Genomic DNA, 22,260 nt, shown 5'->3' with positions numbered 1-22,260 from the left:
AGGGGTGCCTGGATGGCTCAGTGGGTTAAAGCCTCTGCCCTTGCCTCAGGTCATGATCCCAGGGTCCTGGAATCAAGCCCTGCGTCGGGCTCTCTGCTCGGTAGGGAGCCTGCTTCCCTTCCTCTCTCTCTCTGCCGACTTGTGATTTCTGTCTATCAAATAAATAAATAAAATCTTTAAAAAAAAAAAAGAAAGAAAAAAAGCAGACTTCTACACCTCTAAAATATTATAATAGTCATATATTTCACGCATTTAAGCAAATCTTTTAGTTTGATGCTTTTTGCAGTAAAGTCTTTTAATTTTTGAAAAGTAAACTTCTTTGACTTAAAACGAATTACTTATTTATTTTTAAAATACTTTATTTATTTATTTGCGAGAGAGAGAGTGTGTGAGCAGGAGTAGGAGCAGAGGGAGAGGGACAAGCAGACTCTGCACCAAGTACAGAGCCAGACATAGGGCTCAATCTCACAACCCCAAGATCATGACCTGAACTGAAATCAAGAGTCAAATGCTTAACTGACTGAGCCCCCCAGACACCTGTGACTTAAAAAAATTTTAAGCACTCAGTAGTCTTTAGATATATTAAGTGTAAAAGTAAAATAAGCAAAAAACTTCCTAAATAGTCAATATACAAACACTCACATACACAATCTTCATCAATTTTTCATTCAAACTACTAAACCACATGTACTCAGCATTTTTCAATCACATTCCTAAAAAAGCTAACTGAGCTCTCATTTTCGGCTATTATTAGAGTCTTGTTACAATCTGCTTTTATTAAAAGAAAGGAGGGAAAAGGAACTACATGATGAAGCAGTGGCTGATACTTGTTGATGAGGACTTCTATGGACCAGCTCGGTCCTCCTGTTCCTCCAAGCACACTGCCCTGTCACACATTTTAGCTCAATATCTCCTTGGGCCTTGCTCCCCTATACCTCTTTTGCTTTCTTCATGCAGATCTTGCTTTCAATTATTATCTGTTATATTACATATATTTCTTTTTGTATTATAAACGCTACTGTTTCTCTCTCTCTCTCTCACACACACACACACACACACACACACACACACACACTTAAAAGGACCTAAGTACTTGGTATCATTATTGTTACCATAAAATAGCTTCTTGGTTTCTTTTCTTTAATAAGCTCAGAACATTAAATAATTGGTCGAGATAATAGCACAATAATTGTTCCAGTTAAATATCTTTGTTCCTTTCCCCGGGTTGTTGGGACTTTAGCAACAGCTTTGTGCTTTAGAAGAACAATAAATGTATAAGGATAAGTTTCTTCTCATTGTGTTTTGACTGGTTAGTACTATTTGGATAACTTACTTTTTAAATCCTCTACTTACCAACTATCTAAATTTTATCCAGAACACACTCATTTTTTTTTCAGAAGCTGTGAATATTCAAGACGAGAAAATATGAAGTGGAGTGGAGACTTTCACCAAAAATTTTTTGGACTAAAACCCATTTTGTTTTATGCTTGTCACTGCATCACCCTTACAGGTAAAAGGCAAGCAAATATATTTACTGCTTGGAGAGAAAAGCTTGTATTTTCTAAAATCTCAAGTCTTTTGCCTTAGACCACCCAAGCTCTACTAACCTGATGGCCTATAATTTATAGTCAGTAAATATAATCAAAACAGCTATAAATATAAAGACCTCTCCAGTGAGAAGATGGAACATGATATTTTCTAATTTTCAAGTTTATATACAAGAAATACAATGCTCTCTCTATCGCTCAGAATAATATCATCATCACAATAATATCCTTTAATTCTTCTTTTACTTTTCCCAGATATACACTTCTGTGGTGGGTCTGAAGGCTACCCTACTAAGATGGATAATTTTACAGGGTTGAAAGAAGGCCCCTGCCCTCAGAAATATTCATTCTTGGATCTATGTCTAAGTATCATTTGCTCTTACAAGTTCACAGTTTTCTCATCTTTATTTAAGAGAGAGAGAATGAGTGGGAGGGGCAGAGGGAGAGGGAGAGAGAACCCGAAGCAGACTCCATGCTGAGCACAGAGCCCACTGCAGGGCTGGATCTCATGACCCTGAGCTCATGACCTGAGTCAAAATTGAGAGTCAGATGTATAACCAACTGAGACACCCAGGCGCCCCTCAGATTTCTTATCTTTACAACAGAGCAGCTTAAATAAATTTTCCCTGAGTTACATTCGCATTTGAAAATCCTTAACTTGAAAATGATTAAATAAAACAATTGAAAATATGGAAATTAAAAACATAGTAAAAATTGATAATGTAAAGACATGACAATGTTTTAAGAGATGACTTTTCCTGAGTTAACATTGTTTGAAAACGAAATGTTCAAAAGGACTAATTATGTCCAAAGAGACATGGCTGTACTCCTGACCCAATACACAACAGCACGATCTGGTGATGGCTTGGGGATCCCTGACACTTTGCTGCCCCCTCATGTTTCAACACACTCTTGAGTTCTATTCTTTATTGCCCCTCAAGGATCTATGCAGGTGAGCCTTCCTCTAAGTAATAGAAGGATTCCTAAAAATATTCTGTTGTTACTATTTAAAAACAATCATAAATGAAATGTTCCAGAGAAGCTGACACGGCATCACTGTCTTCCTCCTCTACCCTCTGTTTTCAAATTAGCTTTAAGAACAACATCAAAAATGCCAAGCATGGATCAGTGTTGTAGGAAGAAACACTTGGTGAGTTACTCATAACCTGCTGACTTCTGGTGTTTGTCTAACTTATCTCCCTGAGTTTCTTCCACAGCACTGAGAGCTAGCTAATCATGGCCCCATTCTTCAAATGAGGGAGATAGGCTTTGCACTCCAGCTCCAAATGCTACACACCCTGTTTCTGTTACATCATAATAAAGAACAAGACAGCTATTTAGTATTAAGACTCTTTTATAAATGTAATTTGGAAACTTTTTTTGAAAAAAAAAATGGTGAGATCATTTTAGAACTATGTATTTACCTATTAGGTATGGAAAAAAACCTGCCAAGTGATTTACATGCGTTAACTCTAATGATACAAAATCAAACTCTCCTAGCTTTAAAACATATCAATTGGAATAACCTCAAAAAGGAAAAGGGTATTCTAAGTTCTATGGAAGAAAACTTTAGAAAACATACCATGACATACGTAGACCGTCAAAGTTCTTACCTCTTCTTTAAAAAAAAAAAAAAGCAGTTGATTTATGGAAAAGTTAAAGAGAGTTCACTATTTTCCTTCAGAGAGTTATGACTCCAATGTAAGTTCTTGAATTTTGAAAATGATTCTGAACCACACTTTCCTGCCCAGATCACAAAAGCACCGATATCTGTGGCAGGGAGGAGAGGAAGAGAGAGAGCACTGGGACCAATGGGAGGGCCCGTTTTTGACAGGCACCAAGGAAATATGTCCCTTTTGACCATTTGTGGAGAGCTCCGTATTTGCAGCTCCCCTGCAACCTTTCTCTCATTCTTTCCTTTTTTCATCTCTCTGCCCTATTCTTTCCATCATCCCTAGTTCTACATCAAGAGAATAAAGACAAGGGCAAAGTGAAAGAGAAAATGATGCACTCAGTGCTTACTCTGTGAGGCACTATGCTAAGAGAATCCACATGTGAACTCATTTAATTTGGCAATAACTGTATGACATATGATAACCAATTTATAAATTGGGAAACTGAGGCAGAGAAAGGTATGCGGCCTGCCCACGGCCAAGCAGCCATCATGGTAGAGCACAATTTGAATTCTAGATAGGTAGAGCACCCACGCTGCACAATTCCAGGGACTTCCGTCAGTGATGTTCTACAGGGTTGCCCCCCAGGGACCCTTGGAGCTGTCTCCACAGTGGCCTTTTGGACCCCCTCATGGACTTTGCCATGTGCTATACTTTTCCTCTAGATCCTCAACAAAACATTGAAGAAGGTCAAGTTCATCATATGGGATGCTCCACTGACTCTTTTTTATTTTTTTATTTTTATTTATTTATTTTTAAAGATTTATTTATTTATTTGACAGACAGACATCACAAGTAGGCAGAGAGGCAGGCAGAGAGGGGTGGGGGGAAGCAGGCTCCCCGCTGAGCAGAGAGCCAGATGTGGGGCTCTATCCCAGGACCCTGGGATCAGGACCTGAGCTGAAGGCAGAGGTTTTAACCCACTGAGCCACCCAGGTGCCCCCCCACTGACTCTTTTTAACACTCTTCCCTACCCTTCCCAGGACTGCCATAGAGGTGTAGGGGGGTTCCAACAATAGGGGGAGTGAACATGGCAGGTAGGACCTGAACAGTTAGGTGCTGAGGGAGGGAATATACTTTTCTGTGTCTCACCTTTTACTTCTGTTGAAGTAAAAGGGGCCCACTTTCCCAGAATGCGCTCAGAGAAAGGAATCTTTCCCTTTTATTGCCTTCATCTCCGTATCCTCCATTTCACTTTTCCACCTTGGTTCGCTAGGCTGGGGTAAGGAAAAAGACTTCCATTTTCTAGCTAATTTCCTGGTGTGCTTTGTGATGAACACAGCCACATGAAGCAGTTAATGACACTTAATTAGCTTCCTTTCCTAGGTAAGATATTTCTTTTTTTTTTTTTCTTTTTTTTAAAATAAACATATAATGTGTTTTTATCCCTGGGGTACAGGTCTGTGAATCGTCAGTTTTACGCACCTAAGTAAGATATTTCTGTAGCCTCATTGTCCCTAGGCCCCAGGTCAGAAGCTTGTGGGTACAAATGAGGCCATGTTAATCTTAATTCCCAGATTTCAGTTCCCTCTGGTATTGTTCCTGGGCTTCAATACTACGTGAACATTTCTGGGAGCTTCTAGAGGGTCTCTCACATGTGTTTAAGACAAAGTCTGTGCCCTTGGAGTGCAATTACTCTCCATTTAATCACTTCCAGGCATCTGCCAGAGTGGCTGGATAGCTGCCTGGACTGCTGACCACCCACCACTTCTTGATGGACACAACCATCTCCACTGGGACCTGCAGCTGCTCTTCAGGGAGGATGCTCCTGGGGGGCTGGCTCCTATGTGACCTCAAGCTACAAAAGCTTTCAGGAACCAAAATAGCACCACATTCTGCTCAAACCACAATGTCAGAGTCCTGCCTATGGCAAAAATAGCAGGGGTGGGAGGATGGCCCCTCCTCATCAGGGGTCAGATCTAGGGCCCAGAGCAGGGCTGGGGACGAGCTTGCATGCAGTCTCTCACACTACAGTATCCAGCTGTCTGCCTACAAAGATTGGCCTGCTTGTCCCTCAACATAGAAGTCAAGTGTACGGAGACAAAGCCATTCACTTCTACAGCCCTATCTCAGTGTAGGCTAGGCTCACTGACGCTGAATTTGGCTTTCTGCAAAGAAATTTGTTAGTCAAAGAACTTACTCTGATATATAGGAACTTCAGTTATTGTCCATCTCTCAACCAATGACAAAGAAGAAAACTGGTAAACCAGGCATACACCATGAAATGACAGTGGAAAATCATTACCAATAAGGTCTTGAAAGATAACCACGGGAAAGAGAATCAACAATTTAATATTCATTGAAGTACAAATCCTACTCAAGAGACACTAAAAAAGAACTACATTACCAACTATTCCAGAATCAACTCTGAGGTAAGGACCACAAAGGAGACCAGAGGAAAAGTGCTGACCTGGACAGTGAAGTTAACTTTCAAGCAAAGTTTTCTCACTAATAATAACTTAATGAGGAGCTCTCAGAATATTCTGAATTGGAGTCCAAGGAAGGCACTTGAATCAAATGAAGTATTGGTCTAATTTGGAGACTATGTTAATTTTCTTCTCGTATTAATTCTAGAAAACATAGGTTTGCTTTTCCAGGCAATTATTTTAATGAATCAATTGGGGTTTCAAGAAATGATTAAATGAGTTCAATTTGGTTTCAGGTTCAGCAAAATGAGATCATTTGTTCTGTTTTTGGTTCTGTTGAGGTCAAGTCCTGTGTCCAAAATAGACTAATAGGAATCAGGACAAATTTTTTTTTTTTTTTCTCTTTATGTCCATCGTCCTCCCTTCCCCTCCTCTTCTCTAAACATCTGTTCTTTTGATCTCACTGAACTTTGCTATGTTGTATAATTACTTCTTTTCTCCCCTCTCAAAGTAAAGTTCTTCTCAATTCTGAGTCCCAATCAGAACTATTGGAATGGGGTTCCTTCTTACACTCAACTGGGATATCAATTAACAAGGAATGTCCCTTTTATTTATGCTTTCACTTTCATTAAACCAAATTACCACACGTTAATATCATGCTGGTAGCATAAGCCTAGAAACAACACAGTCAACATTTGGAAGGTAACACTATCTCTTAAAATACAAATGCCCAGAGCAATGTTAAACTTAGCACAAGCACAGAATTAAATGGTTTTAAAAAATGGCACATCAGTAAAGATTTCCCAAATAATAGCTTTAAATGGACAACTTTTGGGCTCAATGAGACAAATGATAATGGAGAAAAAGGATCAATTTCTTTAAAATTATAGAATTGCAATATAAAATTGGTGCTAGTCTTATGCTGAACCTTGGAAGGTAGGGTTTCTTGCTAGATGTAATAAGAGTAAGCTACTAGATCTTCCTTACCTGTTATGGTGGCTTTGTTGATGGATGGTTGGTTGCACATGGGTGATCTTCTGACAGAGAGAGAAAAATACAAAGCAGTAAATACGTGGTGCATGTTAACTGGAGGACTCTCTGAGTCATTTCACATATGTCATTTTAATTTAAAGAATTATTTTTAAGCTAGGACATCCAAAAGAAGACTTCTTTCAGACTAGCCACTTAAGTTCCCAGGCACCCTTTGCTCTACAGTTCAGATCATACAGGTCAAAGAAGAAAACAGTTAAATCTCACAGTGATAGACTTCTGGGGAAATAAAGCTGAAGTAAATGTCAAAGGGACATGACAGAGGAGGACGTTCCTACTGACTGACTGGGTTCCCTTAAAGCAGGGCTTACAGAGCAAATACAGACTCGGTGAATCCAAAAAAGTCAATCTACAAGTCGTTTCCCAATTATGGTGGTGAGAAACTTTTATTTTTGGCACAAATTCTCAGAAGTGAATGACTCCTTGTAAACTGTATTACAATTAGAGAAGTCATTGAAACCTTTTCCTTTCTCTTTCCTCACACTGAGAACCATCTCCGATGCATTTGTTAGAGTGGTATATTAATGCTTTGTCCAAATAGATGCTACAGAAGCTTTAGAAATACTATAAACTAAAGGTACTTAAAAGATTCTATCTTTTGTTCTCTAAGTTTCCAGATGTTTCCCAAGTTTCACAAGGTGATTATAAACCCCTTGACCTAAAAAGCCCCTGCTATAAAACTAACGTATTCTCTACAGAGCCCAGAGCAATGTATCCAGTATTCAATCAATGCTTAATAAACTTATTGAAAATAATATAACTTAAGAAATGCAACTTTAGAAAGTTGTTCCTTACAATTGGAAGCTTTAAAAATATTGCACAGTGATCTTTTACACTTACGCAGCACTTACTAAACACTGTGTGTCAGACAGTGTGCTAAGTGAACACTTAAGATGGATATTCTACTTTGATCCTCAGAAGAGAGCTTAAGGAAAGTAAACTCACTGTTTCAATTTTACCAGTGAGGAAAATAAAGCTTGGGAAGTTGAATCACTTGTTCAGAGCAAGAGAGCTGAGATATGAACTAAAGCAGTGGGATTCCAGGGCCAGCGCTCTGCTATACTGTCTTACTTTTAGGATATTTTTGGGGAAACTGGACTAGCAGCCACATATCTGTGCAAATGGCAGGCCCCTGCAAAGCCGTGTGCACACCTACTCTTCTGAAATGACAAATCTCTTGACTGGGAAATGCAATCTAGTATTTTGTAAATTCTCACTGCCTTGGTTCCAGTAAGTATCTGGCTCTGTCTTATTGCTCTTAAGTTTATTGATGTCAGTTTGGGACTCAAGTTTTTGTGTTTGACTGGAAATGCATCAAAGTCGATTATGAAATTATTTTAGTTTTTATTAGTGAATGAGATAAGGAAATTTGAAACTTGATTAACGCTTCATAAAACAGGAAGTTTAATGCTTTAAATCGCTACTCTGAAATAGATCTGATATCTATATAATATAGTTATCTTGCTGAGAGTGTATTATTTAAATAGTTTATAGCTTAATTTAGTTCTTGCTCTGTGACAATTTAGGAAACATTTTATCTGAAATTTATCTGAAAAGTATCAAATGAACAGCCCTAAACTTTTCTACTATTTTGGAAAACCAAATTATTGACTTATTGTTTGTTATCTCCTCTTAATGTCAATCCTACAACCTGGGGACTTGATATTTCAACATGCAATGACAAGCAGAAAATATTAATCATTTGATTTTATGAAGAACAAACCAGAACTCATTCTGGAATTGAAAATCTCAAAGGCATGAAAGAGGAAGGTGACAGGATCCAATAGTAAGCTAGCAAAGTCAACAACGCGCATTTGAGTACCCACAGGTGCTAGGATTTGCTTGCATTCTTCCTGAACGAACTCCTTTCCTTGAGCAAACAAGAAGGGTGGATTGTGCAAGGTAGCACATGCCTTCCATAAAATCCATGGGTCAGCCTGGAAACGTTTTAGTGGCGCTGTAAGTATCCAGCAGGGAAAATTCTGATCCCCTCATGGTCATCATGTGATGGCCCAGAGTTATGACCATTTCACCATCACTGAGCACAGCAGAGTTTAACTGTGTGTAGACTGAATCCTACTATTCCGATACCTGAAGAGGTTGGTTTGATTTGAATCAGTAAAGGAGGTACAAATCTGCATTAACACAAAGGGAGACCACAAAGGCCTTTACTTAGAGTCTATCAGTGATTATTTTTTGGTTAGATGTCACTGGGCATACAGTAAATCAAATTTAGGCATAAACTATGGGTTTCTATCCTCCTCTAGCTGGTCTTTTCCCTCTAAAATCTGTCTTGTCCTTGTAAATCAGTTGAAAACTGTTGCTTTACAAGGAATGGGCTGTAAGTCATCTCTTCAGAGACAGAAGGCCAGGGTGATGCCTTTACACCTGTCTGGTCAACTGCTTGCCTGCCACAGGTTTAGATGCTGACACCCACGTGACCATGTCTGAAAGAAGTATAAAGGCATTATACAGTTTCTTGTTTGCCTTTTAAGGGTCTTGACTGAATTTCCTGGATATTTGGGACTGAAAAGTTTGGTAGTGACACCAGTAATCTCATGCCTCCTGTGAGGCTGAGACTTTGTAAAGAGGAGGTGACCTTACTTACAAGTTACCGAATGCCAAAAGCCCCACAAGGATATTGAGATCAGGGTGGTATTTTATGGCCATGGAGCACAGAAGACATGTTTGGTAATGAACAAGTACCTCAAGTGCACCCTCCAATTCCACATGCTACATTATCAGTTCGCTCTTCCAGCCAACAAGCACATGCAGAGTGATTTCTCTGTGCTGGGTATTATGCTAGGCACTCGGGCTACACATGTGAGGCTCACTGCAGACGGACGTTCTTAAGGTGCACTTGGACAAGAAAGTAGGCATACGGAGCACAGAGGGATCTATGTTAACATAGGAGCTGGGTGAAGGATATAATCAGACAGAGATGTAAAGGCATACCGTCAAGTTTGGGACCTGTGGAAATGAGTGTATGTTGGATGTCAGTCAGTGATGACGGTCCCAAATAAATTATATTTAATATGCAACTTAAAGAATGAATTATAGTTACTCCAATAGGTGGGGTTGGGGTGGAGAGAAGAAGGTGAGAAATATTGAAACTGAGGAAACGGGACTGCAAATGTTCATTACCTAGAAAAAATGACAAGTGACTGAAGCTTCTGGGTCCCATTTGAATTATTTGCATGGTGGCTTTTATATCAACTTTTTAGAAACCTTTTCTATCACAGGAAAAGCAGCATAATGGTCAAAGCTTTTTTTAATCATGGAAAATGTGAATTGGGGAGGTCAATTACATTATTATGGGATAGAAGGTTCAGATTTTTCATATTCTTTTATACACTTAGATAAGTTATAATTCTGAATAAATTTCTATTCACTGTCCTCTTACTATTGATTTAAAATTTTTTTTTTAATTTTTAAAATTTTCTTTTGGAAATTCTTTGTGGAGTTGATGTTTTAATAACTTTTTGTTTGTTATTAACAATAGATTGTCAAAATAAGGAGCATTTAAATAATTAGTTTTCCACTTAATCATAGGAAATTCTTTTCTCTTTTTAGATTTTTTGCTTTTATTAGCGTTCCCAAATAATACTCAATTCCCATCTCCGCTTTCCTTCTTTCAACTGCTTCCTCTGTTATCATAAAAATCACAATTTTATTAATTACTCCAGGACACTCTTGATCTAAGATTCAGTAATAGCAGGAGAATTAAAGATCTTTGGTATGATGATGTTTCTCCAAGTAATTGTCTTAGAATTAAGAGGATGACTTTGGATTGACTTTAAGTCTTGATAAGATTCTTTGTCCTTGTTTAATTTATGAAGTAAGCCAAAACTATAAAGTTACCCTGAGTGTAAATAACTGGGCAAAGGACTGATTATGCCAGATGATTTCTGACAGATGCAATCACCATATTTATTTCTCATACTACTTCATTTCTGATATTAGAACCATCACTACAAAGTATTTATAGAAAATTAACAGGACATCTTATGACTTAGTGTAAATGGTTAGACAACATGGCAACAACTCAGAGAAATCTAATATATTGCCCTGAGTTCAATCAAACTGAGAAAACACCGTTTAAAAGTTCAGCAAGAAGGCCTGGGGAAAGAATAACTTACTTGCTAGGTGCTCGATCTTGCAAATTAGTTAATGCAGCAAAGTTGTTTCGTACAGTTCGCAGGCTGGCCAAGACCTACAACAAAAAGGGATTCTTTAAGCTACTTGGAATACAGCCATTTTTAGTGCAATTAAAATGGCTTGGTGATTTAAAAAATAGTCTGTTAAGTGAAAACCTGATAATACTTTCAACCTAGTTTCATATACCACTGAAGAATCTTCTAGCCCTTAGTGAAGTTTACATCTATCTATTTGAAATCTAGAAAGGCCTGATTGCAAAATTTTCCAGACATTTCTCCTCATCGTCTATGACTATGGTGACAGAAGCAACAGTTTTCACAATATTCCCAGGCAATATACATAGAGCATTGTTACATTTAGTGCAAACTTTAAATAGTATAATATAAAATAATAATAAACTCTCACTTTAAGGGTTAAAATTGTAAATATATATATCACCAAATTCTCCTCAAACATTGACCAAGAATGTCAGACTTCCCAAAACAGAAAGCTAGGTGAATTTAAAAATTTTTTTCACCTTTGCTACATGGCTATCTATCTTTGTTAAGGTTATTTGAATCATTAACTATAAGATTCTTAGGGATGCATTTTCACATAAAACAGGACCACCCTGATGTGCACAGAGGTGAGCCCATAGAAGATACTAAAAACAATGTGCTGAATAAGTGAATACATAGACATAACACACCCATACACATAAAGCAGGACCAATATGTTCCCCTACTTCTGAAGGTCCTTTTTCTAATTCTAGTGAAAATAGAAGGTGGCAAAAGAACTGGAAGTAAGACCAGGAGAGAAAATTTACAAAGGCTTTTCTTGCCTCCCTTTCCACTAAAATGGGCAAGTTTCCCCCAGGGTGGAGTCTATATTGAGGCTATAATTAATCTGGGTGACAATGATAATGTTGAAGTTGCACTAAAACATAGATCTCAAATGTCCCATTAGGTAGTACATAACAACCCAGACTACCTGACTTTGTTATGTATTCGCTGTGTGAACTTAGACAAATTACATAATCTCTGTGGGCCTCAGTTTCCTTTTCTAGAACCCGAGATAAGGATAGCTATCTCTGAGGGTTGTTGTGAAGATGATATGAAATGATAAGTGCCAAGACAGTGTCTGGCAAACAGAAAGCACACAGTGAACATTAGCCCATTATGGCAACATGCCATCTGATTAATGATCTGGTGCATGCATAGGGTGTTTACTTAATGCCTATCGTTGGTTAAAAAAAGGGGGGGGTGAGGAATGCAAATTTATAATGGCTCCAAGTGTTCCAGAATTATACCCAGAATGTTTTCATCTGGCACTGACTTAGACTAAAGGCGGCCTAAATATTTTTCTAAGACAAAAATGTCTCAGACATTTCTGAAACTGACCTTATTTTTTATACGTCACTGGGATGCTGTTTGCACCCTAGGATGGCGACCTCCATCATTATCCCCTGAAGGAGTTAATGGTGCTTCCTGAGGTGCCAACCATGATTAACTCAGGCACTGGAAAAACCTAGCTCATTATCACATATAAACAACTCACAGCTCTGAAAGGTCATGCTGCCTATGACGGAGTATTCAAATAGCCAACTGTTGACATCAGAGCACGCTGTCTTTCGTAAGGTATGAAGTCTTGAATGACGCAGAAATAAATCTGATAAATGATCACTGTCATTAAGTCATGCAAGCCTAATTTATGCTTTAAGAATTGAATACCAAATACACTAATAAAACATTTTAAATAAGATTATTGCACCCTCTAAGTGCTCCTTTTTCTAGGCAAAATTTAACCTCAGAATTCTGAGAACTAGGTTCTAATAAATTATACTAAGTGCACTACACTTGGTACCTAAGTAAATAGAAATAGTGCTGCAGGTAATTCAAGTTCTCTGCTCATTTGAAAGGAAAAATTAGTTCATGAAAGTTATACTATAATTGTTTTCTGACTGTTATAATAAAATATTAAATCAGATTACTTTTTTCAGTTTTTAATTTAGATTTGATGTATTTCTTTTGCATAATCTATATTTTCATGTGGTACAGAATTTAAACAATAAAAAGGTAGAATGTAGAACATATTCCCCTCATTAAAAAAAGACAAAAACCCAAATTATTGTTATTTGTGAGAGGAAGCAGATAGATGAAATCAGGGAAGTATGCTCTGGGGTATTAAAAATATTGGTACTGTTCTATTTCTTTAACTGTTGATTTTAGTGTTCTTTATATTTTAGATAGTCACTAGAAATATTCTATTACATGTATGAAGAATTTCCAAGTAAAAAGTGAAAAAGAAATTTACTCCCCAGCCCCTCCCTCTAGGCATTCAACTGCCTGTCCCCTCTACCAACTGACTTTTAAGTTGTCTCCTAAAGTTTCCTTTACAAGCACTGCTGCAATAAATAACTTTGTAAATCCATCATCCCTTATGTGGTTAAGTATTAGACCACTGTTTTTGTGAAAGTCAAATAATACTAAGTTTTATATTAAGGATGATTAGATCCTGCGCTATGGCACACATATGATAATGGCAGAAGTGTAAATTAAAGTTCCAGACCAGAGGCACCTGGGTGGCTCAGTTGATTAGGCATCGACTCTTGGTTTCTGCTCAGGTCCTGATCTCAGGATGGAGGGATGCAGTCCCTCCAAGCGTTCTGAGCTCAGCACAGAGCCAGCTTGGGATCTTCTCCCTCTGCCTGCCACCATCACCGTGGCCCCATACCCACCCTGGTTCGGACATGCCCATTCTCTCTCTCAAATAAATAGGTAAAAATAAATTTTTTTTAAAGTTCCAGACAAATGTTATAGAAAACATTACCCTAAATTTAGTTGATTGATTCTAGGTGGCTACATCACCAAAGCACTGATTTCGTCTTTCACGCTTTCACTTGTCTTGCAGACTACAGAGTAAGGCATCTGGTTCTATATGCTATGGGAGAGAACTGCAAGCAGTTTTACTCAAGCCCTTGAGTAAGGATTTAATTATTCTTTTCTTTTGCCATAGGGCAGTTCTCACTCCCCTTGAATTCAACCTCTTAAGAACTGTAGTCAGGGCTTTAAAATTCCTATACTTTTCTCCACTCCTAAATGCTTGCTAACCAAAAAGAACTTTGAGGCTTTCCCTTATACAGCTCAATGGTTAGAAAATTAAGGCTATTTCTTTCTCTTTGGCCACTCCAAGCAAAAGTGTAATCAGTCAAGGTCAAAAATGCGCTTGAAATGATGAGAAATATACACACTTTAAGAAAGAAATCATGATGGTGCTATGGAAAACTGGCAGAGATGGGTCATGTACTGGCTCGGGACAAGGATTAAATGTTCTTTACACACACACATCTCAGATTTTCTTACTTTTAACATTTATCAGCCAATAAGATTCACCGAAAATAACAGAACAAAGTCGGCTTCACTGAAAAGTTAAACAACTGAACATAGAGCCTAAACACAATGTATGCTTCTATAGTAACCATTACTCGAACAGATTTAAAGAGGAGACTGCTGTCAACAAACAAAAAATATGTGGCAACAACATTCTCTTTAAAAACCCCTACTTAAATAGTAAACAAAGAATTTTGAGAATTGTTTTTCATTACAAATACACTTCAGGTCACTAGATGGTGCTAAAACACAGACCAAGAGTTGCCACTGGCGCTGGGGGAAAAGAGAAAGAGGAAGAATTCCTAGTCTCGGTTTTAGTCCAGAAAAACAAAAACAAAAACAAAAACAAAAACAAGCAAACAACAACAATAACCAAAAAATGGAGTCAAATTATGATTACTTAGAAGATAGGTCATTTTGATAGAAACCTTTCCAAGTTATGTTTTGGTTAAACTGTACGAAGTTGCTCTTCTTGTATGTAAACAAAGGTTGAATACTGATTATTTCATATAGTTCAATCTAAAAAGTACTAGGATTAACAGAAGATGCTAGCTGTTAAGATCCAAGGAGAAACTAACAGAAGCAACTGAAATGTGATAACCAGCTTCCAGCAGGGGGCGCCTGGTGGCTGCATCAACCTGGAGATTGAGATGTGGCCACAAGGTGGCTGCTGCTAGTTGAAATGGGGCAGGTATTTAAAAAACACAGGCAGTGTTCTATTACCAAATGGAATAATAGTGTTCTATAGTGTTAAAGGCTAGTACATTTTTTTACACAATTATCCCAGACGCTGTATTTTGATTAATGTTAAAATGACTCATATGTTTTTACCATGTAGACTTAAATCAGGCCTATCTCTTTAGTTTGAATAACATGAGGCTTTTCCAGGGATCCAAGAAAATAGTTGGGTATTTTCTGTCTCTTCCTCAGTCAGATATTCCACTTCTTTTAACAGTCAATACTTCAAGATGAGAATTTTAAGTGACTTATAGTTTCACAAGGTAGTCATATCACATATTTGGGTGGGTGTGGCCAGAGGCAACTAATTACAAAGCAGAGTCTCCAGCATTTCATCAGTGTCGAGACCTGTTGGTATTCCTGAATCCCCCTAACGAGCTCTGGCCAAACTGTTACTATATTTTTAGGAGGAAAAGGCCAATTGTGCAGCAGCATGACCTGGCATGGCACTGGGATTCCTCTCTACACCTAGCCTTGGTGCCTAAGGAAATCCCCACACCAAAAGATTTCAACAAAAACAAACTATTTCAAAATGGAACTAAATCACATCTACAAAAATGTCACTTTTTTGAGGACCAAAAGGATTCTGAGCTTTATGGGGGAAACAGATGAAGTTAGAAGTGGCAAATAGTGTGGGTTAAACGCCAGCAAGAATTTCTTACCCTGACAGTGTCGGAGACATGGGAACACGACCTGAAGCAGGGTCGTAAGACCCTTTCTGAAGATGACATCTATCCTGGATGGGTTAGGGCTCAGCCCTGTCCATCAAACTGGATGTCTTTCTAAATTCTCTTATAACAAGATTCTGTTCTCTTAGCTTTACAGGAAACCATGACTAGGTAAAAAACAAAACAAAACAAAACCAGGGAGGGATTCAAAATGTCAATACTAGTTATTTGGGGAGTTGCAATTATGAGAAATTTTCATTTTCTTCCTTTTCCTTTTATTTTTTTCTAAACTTTTTTATGGAAAAAAATTCTATTCTGAAAGAAGTTTGTTTTTTTTTAAATACATTTTTTAAAATTTATTTTAGAGAAAGAAAGAATGGAAGTAGAGGCAGAGGCAGAAAAAAATATAAAAGACTAGATTTCCTACAAATTTAAGACCATTGATGGTAAGGACAAAATCAAATTTATTAATCTATTTATTAGAGAAAAAATCTATCAAATAAAAGTATTTATTATTACTTAAGAAATAATACCTGAAGTAAGAGATAAGTATCATGCAGATTTTTTCATTTTTTACTATATATTTAGATATATATATATATATATTTTTCTTACAACAATATCTAGAGATTTTACTTAGAAGTAAAAATAACTACCTGAATAAACTGTAGTTGGAATGATTATTTCTATGTTTGGTGATGGTTACTTATGTTATTTTTCCTGATTTTAACTGGTCACCCAGCTCTCAGTTCTTAGAAATAAAATTATGGATTCTCAATAGTAATCAATTAAAAAATCTCTAAATTTGTGTGATCTTGTTATCCTAAAATGTGATTAGAACTTTGAAGAGTTGTAAATGTTTCTGAACATAGAAATATAGGTACTAGAAAGAATTTATGATTTCCAGCAAAATCGTAAGCAAACAAAACAGTAACTTCTAAAAAATATGGTGGTCATATTCTATCTCTAATTGCCTACAGTAATGAAAAAAATCACTTTTATATGGTGTTTATTTATGGATTCATTAAGTTTTTGGTCTGAATTATAGCAATCACAAAATTTCAGGAAATTTGAATAAGGTGAAGAATTATACGCAATCCTATTATCCAAACACTGCCAGTATGTAACTAAAAAACAATCTATTATAACATTTTTGAGATGAAACAGCTCTTAACTAATTACAACACTTAAAATTCATCTTGTTTTCTAGAAATTGTGCTGAGCATTTCACAAGCTTGGTATTATTTTAAGATCTTATAAACCTTATGAAGTAGGTTCTCTTGGGACTTTCATTTAGGAGAGGAGTATAAACCAGGCTTGAAAAAAGTTCAGCGACTTGCCCAAGGCCATTCACTGAGCAAGAGGAAGAGATAAGGTTTGAACAGACATCTACCTTTATCCAGGCCAAGTCGTCTAATTTTACCAGTTGAAAAAAGAAGTCGTAGAGAAGTTAAATGAGCTACCTGAGGCACTAGAACTAGTTTTGATTATGATTATGGTTAGCCTTGATTACCATTTTTATAATCTGTCTGGATCACTTGTAACCTAATATTCAACATTTCTTTTTAGAGTTAGTATTGGCGTTAAGCCTGTATTATACCCCAGTTAAATCAGTAATATCCCGTCCTGTTCCCATCTACCTATACCAATGTCTCTCAACTTTTCCTGGAAAAATACTGGTCCTTTAAAAAGTACAGGTGCTTGGATCCAACCCCCAAATGTTTGAATTCCATTGATCAGGGATATGGCCTGGGATAACAGCCTTCTAGGTGATTCTTATGTGCAGCTAGCGTGCCAAAGCACTGGCCTATACAAAGACTATCTGCCTATCAACTATTTTACACATACTCTAAATGCTTTAGATTGTTTTATCACCTTCTAGAACTTATGTTATGTGGTTAAGGTATTTTCATGATTTGTAAGCCTAAAAGGAACAAATTAAGATAAATTTAAATCTGTACAAATGACACGTAAAAAAGGAGTAAATAAAGCATCAAGGTGAACTAAAATATTAAATTTCAAGCCCTGATCATGTATTTAATTATACTAAATGTAATTTAACCCACAATATAGCTCTCTGCTTCCAGTGTTTATATTAGTTAAGGAAATATGGTCACATTTAAATTTATCACTTAGGTAATTTGTAATCTGAAGCAAAGACATTCTTTGGGTCTATGGGTTTATAGGAAACAGCCCAATATGGTTAAGGTCACATTCTCTAGCATTGCCTTTGAATTACTTAAATGAACCACAGAATTTTTATTTGCATTTGCATCTGACTTAAAATGAAATTAAAAACCAGAACTAATCCCCTAAATTAAATTTCCACATCTGTGAGAAACCTGCCCATTCACCAAACCGTGCTTACCTGAGCAAATGGAGTCACAATCAAGTCATCTCCATGTCTGAAAAACAAACCAAATCTCATGTTAGAAATTATGATAACTCTGTGACTACTTTTGATCAGTACTAAATAATAAATTGTACTATCATAAATTTCCATAGAGAATTACAGTAATTCCATCCTTATTCTTCAATACATGTTATTCCCAGCCAGTGGGTTGAAAAACTGTCTTCGGGGATGTTAACCATTGTCCATCTGCCTGGGCGAAAAGGGGCTCCTTGATCATCAAGTAAGGTTACTGTTACTTATTACGTGCACAGGATATACAACAGTAGAAACAGAGTCCCAGCTGCATGTCCTGAGTTTTACTCGTGACTTCTTATTGTAGGCATTAGTAAGAGATGCTGTGGAAGGAGCTAGCAACTGCAGGGGCCTCAGTGAGAGGGCCCTGGACCATCTAACATTTGAAGGTGATGAGCATCGAGTGTTCCGCATCACGGTGTTTGAGTTTGGACAGGCTAGCAACTGCAGAGGACACGGGACTGCATCATACACTAATAAAAACCCGGCAAAACTTTTCAACTGACTCACGTCCCGCTGCTGTAGCTAATAGGGCAATGTTACCCGGTGTGTGCTGTTGCTGCAGCAACGTTGGCCACACCAAGACTGGGATACAGGAGCAAGGTGTCAGCATGACGTGTCTCAGAGAAACCAGGAAAGGCAAGGAAGGTTGTGCAACATTCTACTTGGGGGAAAGTGAGGAACTGGGGCCCAGAGTTCTTTCGTGGTATTTCTTAGCATGGGTGACTCGTGAGAAACATTTCCAAAATTTCCATGGGATATTTTGTGATCTGGCTAGCTGAAGCTCTTTCATCAAAAATGAATGTAATTACTCTACACAGAAAGCTTCCTGACATGACTGAGAGCATTGCAACTGAACTGTGCACTCGGTCATGAACAATTCTGGAAAGGACTGAACGATCTCAAATACCACCCATGAAATATGTTTTAGCACAAGCAGCATATGGGTGATGTCAGTACAGGATCGTTACCAATGATTAGACCATTCGTTACGGCCATCATCAAATTACACAGAGATTTTGAAATTCAAAGTGTGGGAAAATAAAAAGCAGGAAATGTCGGAGCACACTTTAAAGGAAACGTGCTATTTTGCACTCCTTCGCTCCAGGATTACATTTGGGGGAGTGGTATGGTAACTGATTTTTCTGTAGATTATTCAGATGGTCAAAATTAAAGTAATATGAAATCTAGATGTTTTCCCAAGGGACAGTCTTTTCTTCCACTTCATTCTTTATAATTGCCTGCTTACAAAGTTTATTTTCTAAGAATTAAGTTATGCTGACCAAGGCACACTGCTAAGCTGAAACTGATCCCTAGAAATAAGTTTCATTTTTTACATGAATTACATTGGATTACTCTAAACTAAAAAGGGTGTGAATGCTTATTAAAACATGAATTCTTTCTTTGATTGTATTTTACTCCTAAATTCTGTAAAAGATATATTTAGAACATAAAATATTTAGGATGATTTACCAGTCTTGCTTCCCTTCCCTGTCAAAGCAGAAAGAAAGACCATTATACTTTTAATCATGGAGATACTTCATTCCTCAGAAATTGTTTTTGCCAAATATCTCGACTGTCTCATTTCAGTAACAGTAAAATTATTTCTACTCTTCCAATGGGCATATGTCCTCAATTGAGGGCAAGTTATATCCTATCCTCTTTTCAAAATGATATAATGCTTAAGTAATCTTTGAATATATGACAAATATATACATATATGTATATATGTGTCGTATATATGTATATACGACAAACGACATATATATGTATATATTTGTCGTTTGTCGTATATACATATGTCGTATATATACATATATATGTATATATGGAGAGGATTATATAGTATTATCTCTCATTTATGTAAAAATCAAACAAATATAGCAACAATAAACTTTAACAAAAAAGGAAAAGGAACTGCTTTAAGGAAAGAAAATAGCTTTTGGAGGGGGATTGGTATATTCATAGGGACAGGTGGGAAGGGAGTCATACGGGATGAGGGGTGAGATCAGAAAAGAGGCTCCATTTTGGACATTGTATGTATGTATGCATGTGTATATGTGTGCGCACGTGCATGCATGTGTGTGTGTGTGTGTGTGTGTGTGTGTGTAGTATGTATGCATGCATGCATGTGGGCAATGAGGTCATTTGTACCCAGGTAACAGTCACAGCAGTCAGTGTACACACTCCAGTCTCATGATGAGGAAGGAGGTTCTCAATAGCCCACCCTGGCTACCACAGATTGAAACAGAATCTCCCAGTCTAGGTAGGGAGGGCTGGCTGTCCCCTCTCCCAAGAACTTGCTCAGTGTGCACTGTTGAATTTTTCCCCCAAAAAAGTAATGACAGTGAGAGTCAAGAACTACTTTCTGGGCCTTTGGCCATCCTTCCCCTACTTCTGTATCACTTACTACTTTATTTTCAGCCCTCATTCTTCCTACAATAAGAAGCCAGAAACATTAGCAAAAAGCTGAAGGAAAAAACCCAAAAGCAAACCCTCACAGAGATTTCACTGGGATCCGGAAACTATTCGAGTCCTTAATTGTGGCAAAGCCCCTTGTCATCTAACAAAACAAATCCAACCAACAGTAGCAGCAGTAAACTAGCTCATTTCAAAATTGTGTTGAAGCACGCAAGGCCGCCACCTCTCCACACTTCATGATGGTCAAAGTAGAAGGAAAAGCAGATGACGTTATTCAGAAGAAAGTTTTACTTTATTAACCAAAGACCCCCTAATCCTCTGATACAAAAGCACTAAGGGCCATGAAGTCCCGACTGCCACCGAAGACTCTGCCCGGCAGTGACAGCCAGCAGGACAAGCAGTCGGATGAAAAAGCACGTCTGACGCAAAGCTGAAGGCTTACTTTCTGAACTGAATCTCATGCAGACTTGCAGGTCTTCCGTGCTTCACTCGGTCTGGCTCTAAAGCTAGAAAGAAATTCTCCCCTGGAGTTTGTCAGAGAGGATTAGGGATCGGATAAACTTACAGATGACTGGGTGTTCTGAAATCCTGGTTGTCTTTCTTCCCTTTGACTCAAAACCATCTCCCATTCCCCAACTCACCCTTGATCCACCTCTTCTGGAATGGTAGAGAAACAAGTATGTTCTCATTTCTAGAGTGTACATAAAAATGTTTCTGAACACCTAGGCTATCTGACAACCCCCAAGAATTAGCCACAGGAGGAATGCATCTACTCACCCCTCTACTCCCATATTCACGGAAGTACAGACATATAAAATACACAAACAAATATGGAAACAGATTTCTATACTTGACCTTTTAAAAAACTAATATGTATATTTTGCATGTAAATCACATATTAACTGAAGAAACTTTGGAAAATACAAAAAAAAAAAATCCTTGCAGAACTACTCAAAAATAACTGTCAATAACATTTTTCTTCCGGATGCATGTAAGCACATATGTGTTAGATATGATTTTTATGGAAAGCAGGATTTCTTACACAATTAGAATCATACTGTATATTGCATTTTATATCTTGCTTTTAACATTAAACATATTGAGTCCTGAAAAACTGTATAAGCCTTCATACTTTTAAAACACTTTTAATGATTCCAGTCTATTTTTAATAATCTCTAAATTTTCCAAGTAGATATCAATCCAATTTCTTAAAATCTAAGTGCTGATTCTATTTTAAAATTAAAACAATTTTAAATAATGTATGAATACTCAAACTCATTTCAGTTCTTCATTCCTTTAAGAACAACTCACTGAAGAAAAATGTGTTTATTCTGATAAAAAAATTCATAAGATAAAGCTAAGTATTAAAATAGTACATGAAGAATTGGGTTCACTGAGTACAGATTCATAGAGATGTTGAATATTTTATGTTGTTACCCTTTTAAATTAAAATCACAAAACTATGATTTCAGACAATAAAGGTATTATAGAAAATATAGTTCCCAAGTACATTTTGTGAAACTAAATTATATTTTTCCATAGATATCATTTTTTTTTGTTTTTTGGGTTTTTTTTAAAGAGTTTATTTATTTATTCAACAGACAGAGATCACAAGTGGGCAGAGAGGCAGGCAGAGAGAGAGGGGGAAGCAGGGTCCCTGCTGAGCAGAGAGCCCGATGTGGGGCTCAATACCAGGACCCTGGGATCATGACCTGAGCCGAAGGCAGAGGCTTTAACCCACTGAGCCACCCAGGCACCCCAAATAAATAAAATCTTTAAAAAAAAAAAAGAATATAATGATCCCTTTAAAATTACTTATGAAGAAGACATCATGATTTTGGTAAAC

General features: G+C 37.3%; 1 protein-coding gene across 8 annotated transcripts in view; it reads right to left on the bottom strand.

Annotated features, from left to right (window-relative positions):
- Positions 1 to 22,260, bottom strand: part of PDE4D (phosphodiesterase 4D) — a 1,277,424-nt gene that overhangs the window by 187,020 nt on the left and 1,068,144 nt on the right. For all 8 annotated transcript variants that reach the window (XM_032850069.1, XM_032850078.1, XM_032850089.1 and 5 more), the window contains 3 exons: positions 17,937 to 17,973; positions 10,776 to 10,849; positions 6,574 to 6,623 (listed from right to left, as the gene is read on the bottom strand). In XM_032850069.1, coding sequence (XP_032705960.1) covers positions 6,574 to 6,623; positions 10,776 to 10,849; positions 17,937 to 17,973 — 161 coding nt within the window. The remainder of the gene's footprint in view (positions 1 to 6,573; positions 6,624 to 10,775; positions 10,850 to 17,936; positions 17,974 to 22,260) is intronic.

This window comes from Lontra canadensis, unplaced genomic scaffold (assembly GCF_010015895.1).
Source record: "Lontra canadensis isolate GAN:19392208 unplaced genomic scaffold, GSC_riverotter_1.0 scaffold4, whole genome shotgun sequence".
Taxonomy (NCBI): Eukaryota; Metazoa; Chordata; class Mammalia; order Carnivora; family Mustelidae; genus Lontra; species Lontra canadensis.
This window is presented reverse-complemented; position numbering and strand designations above follow the sequence as displayed.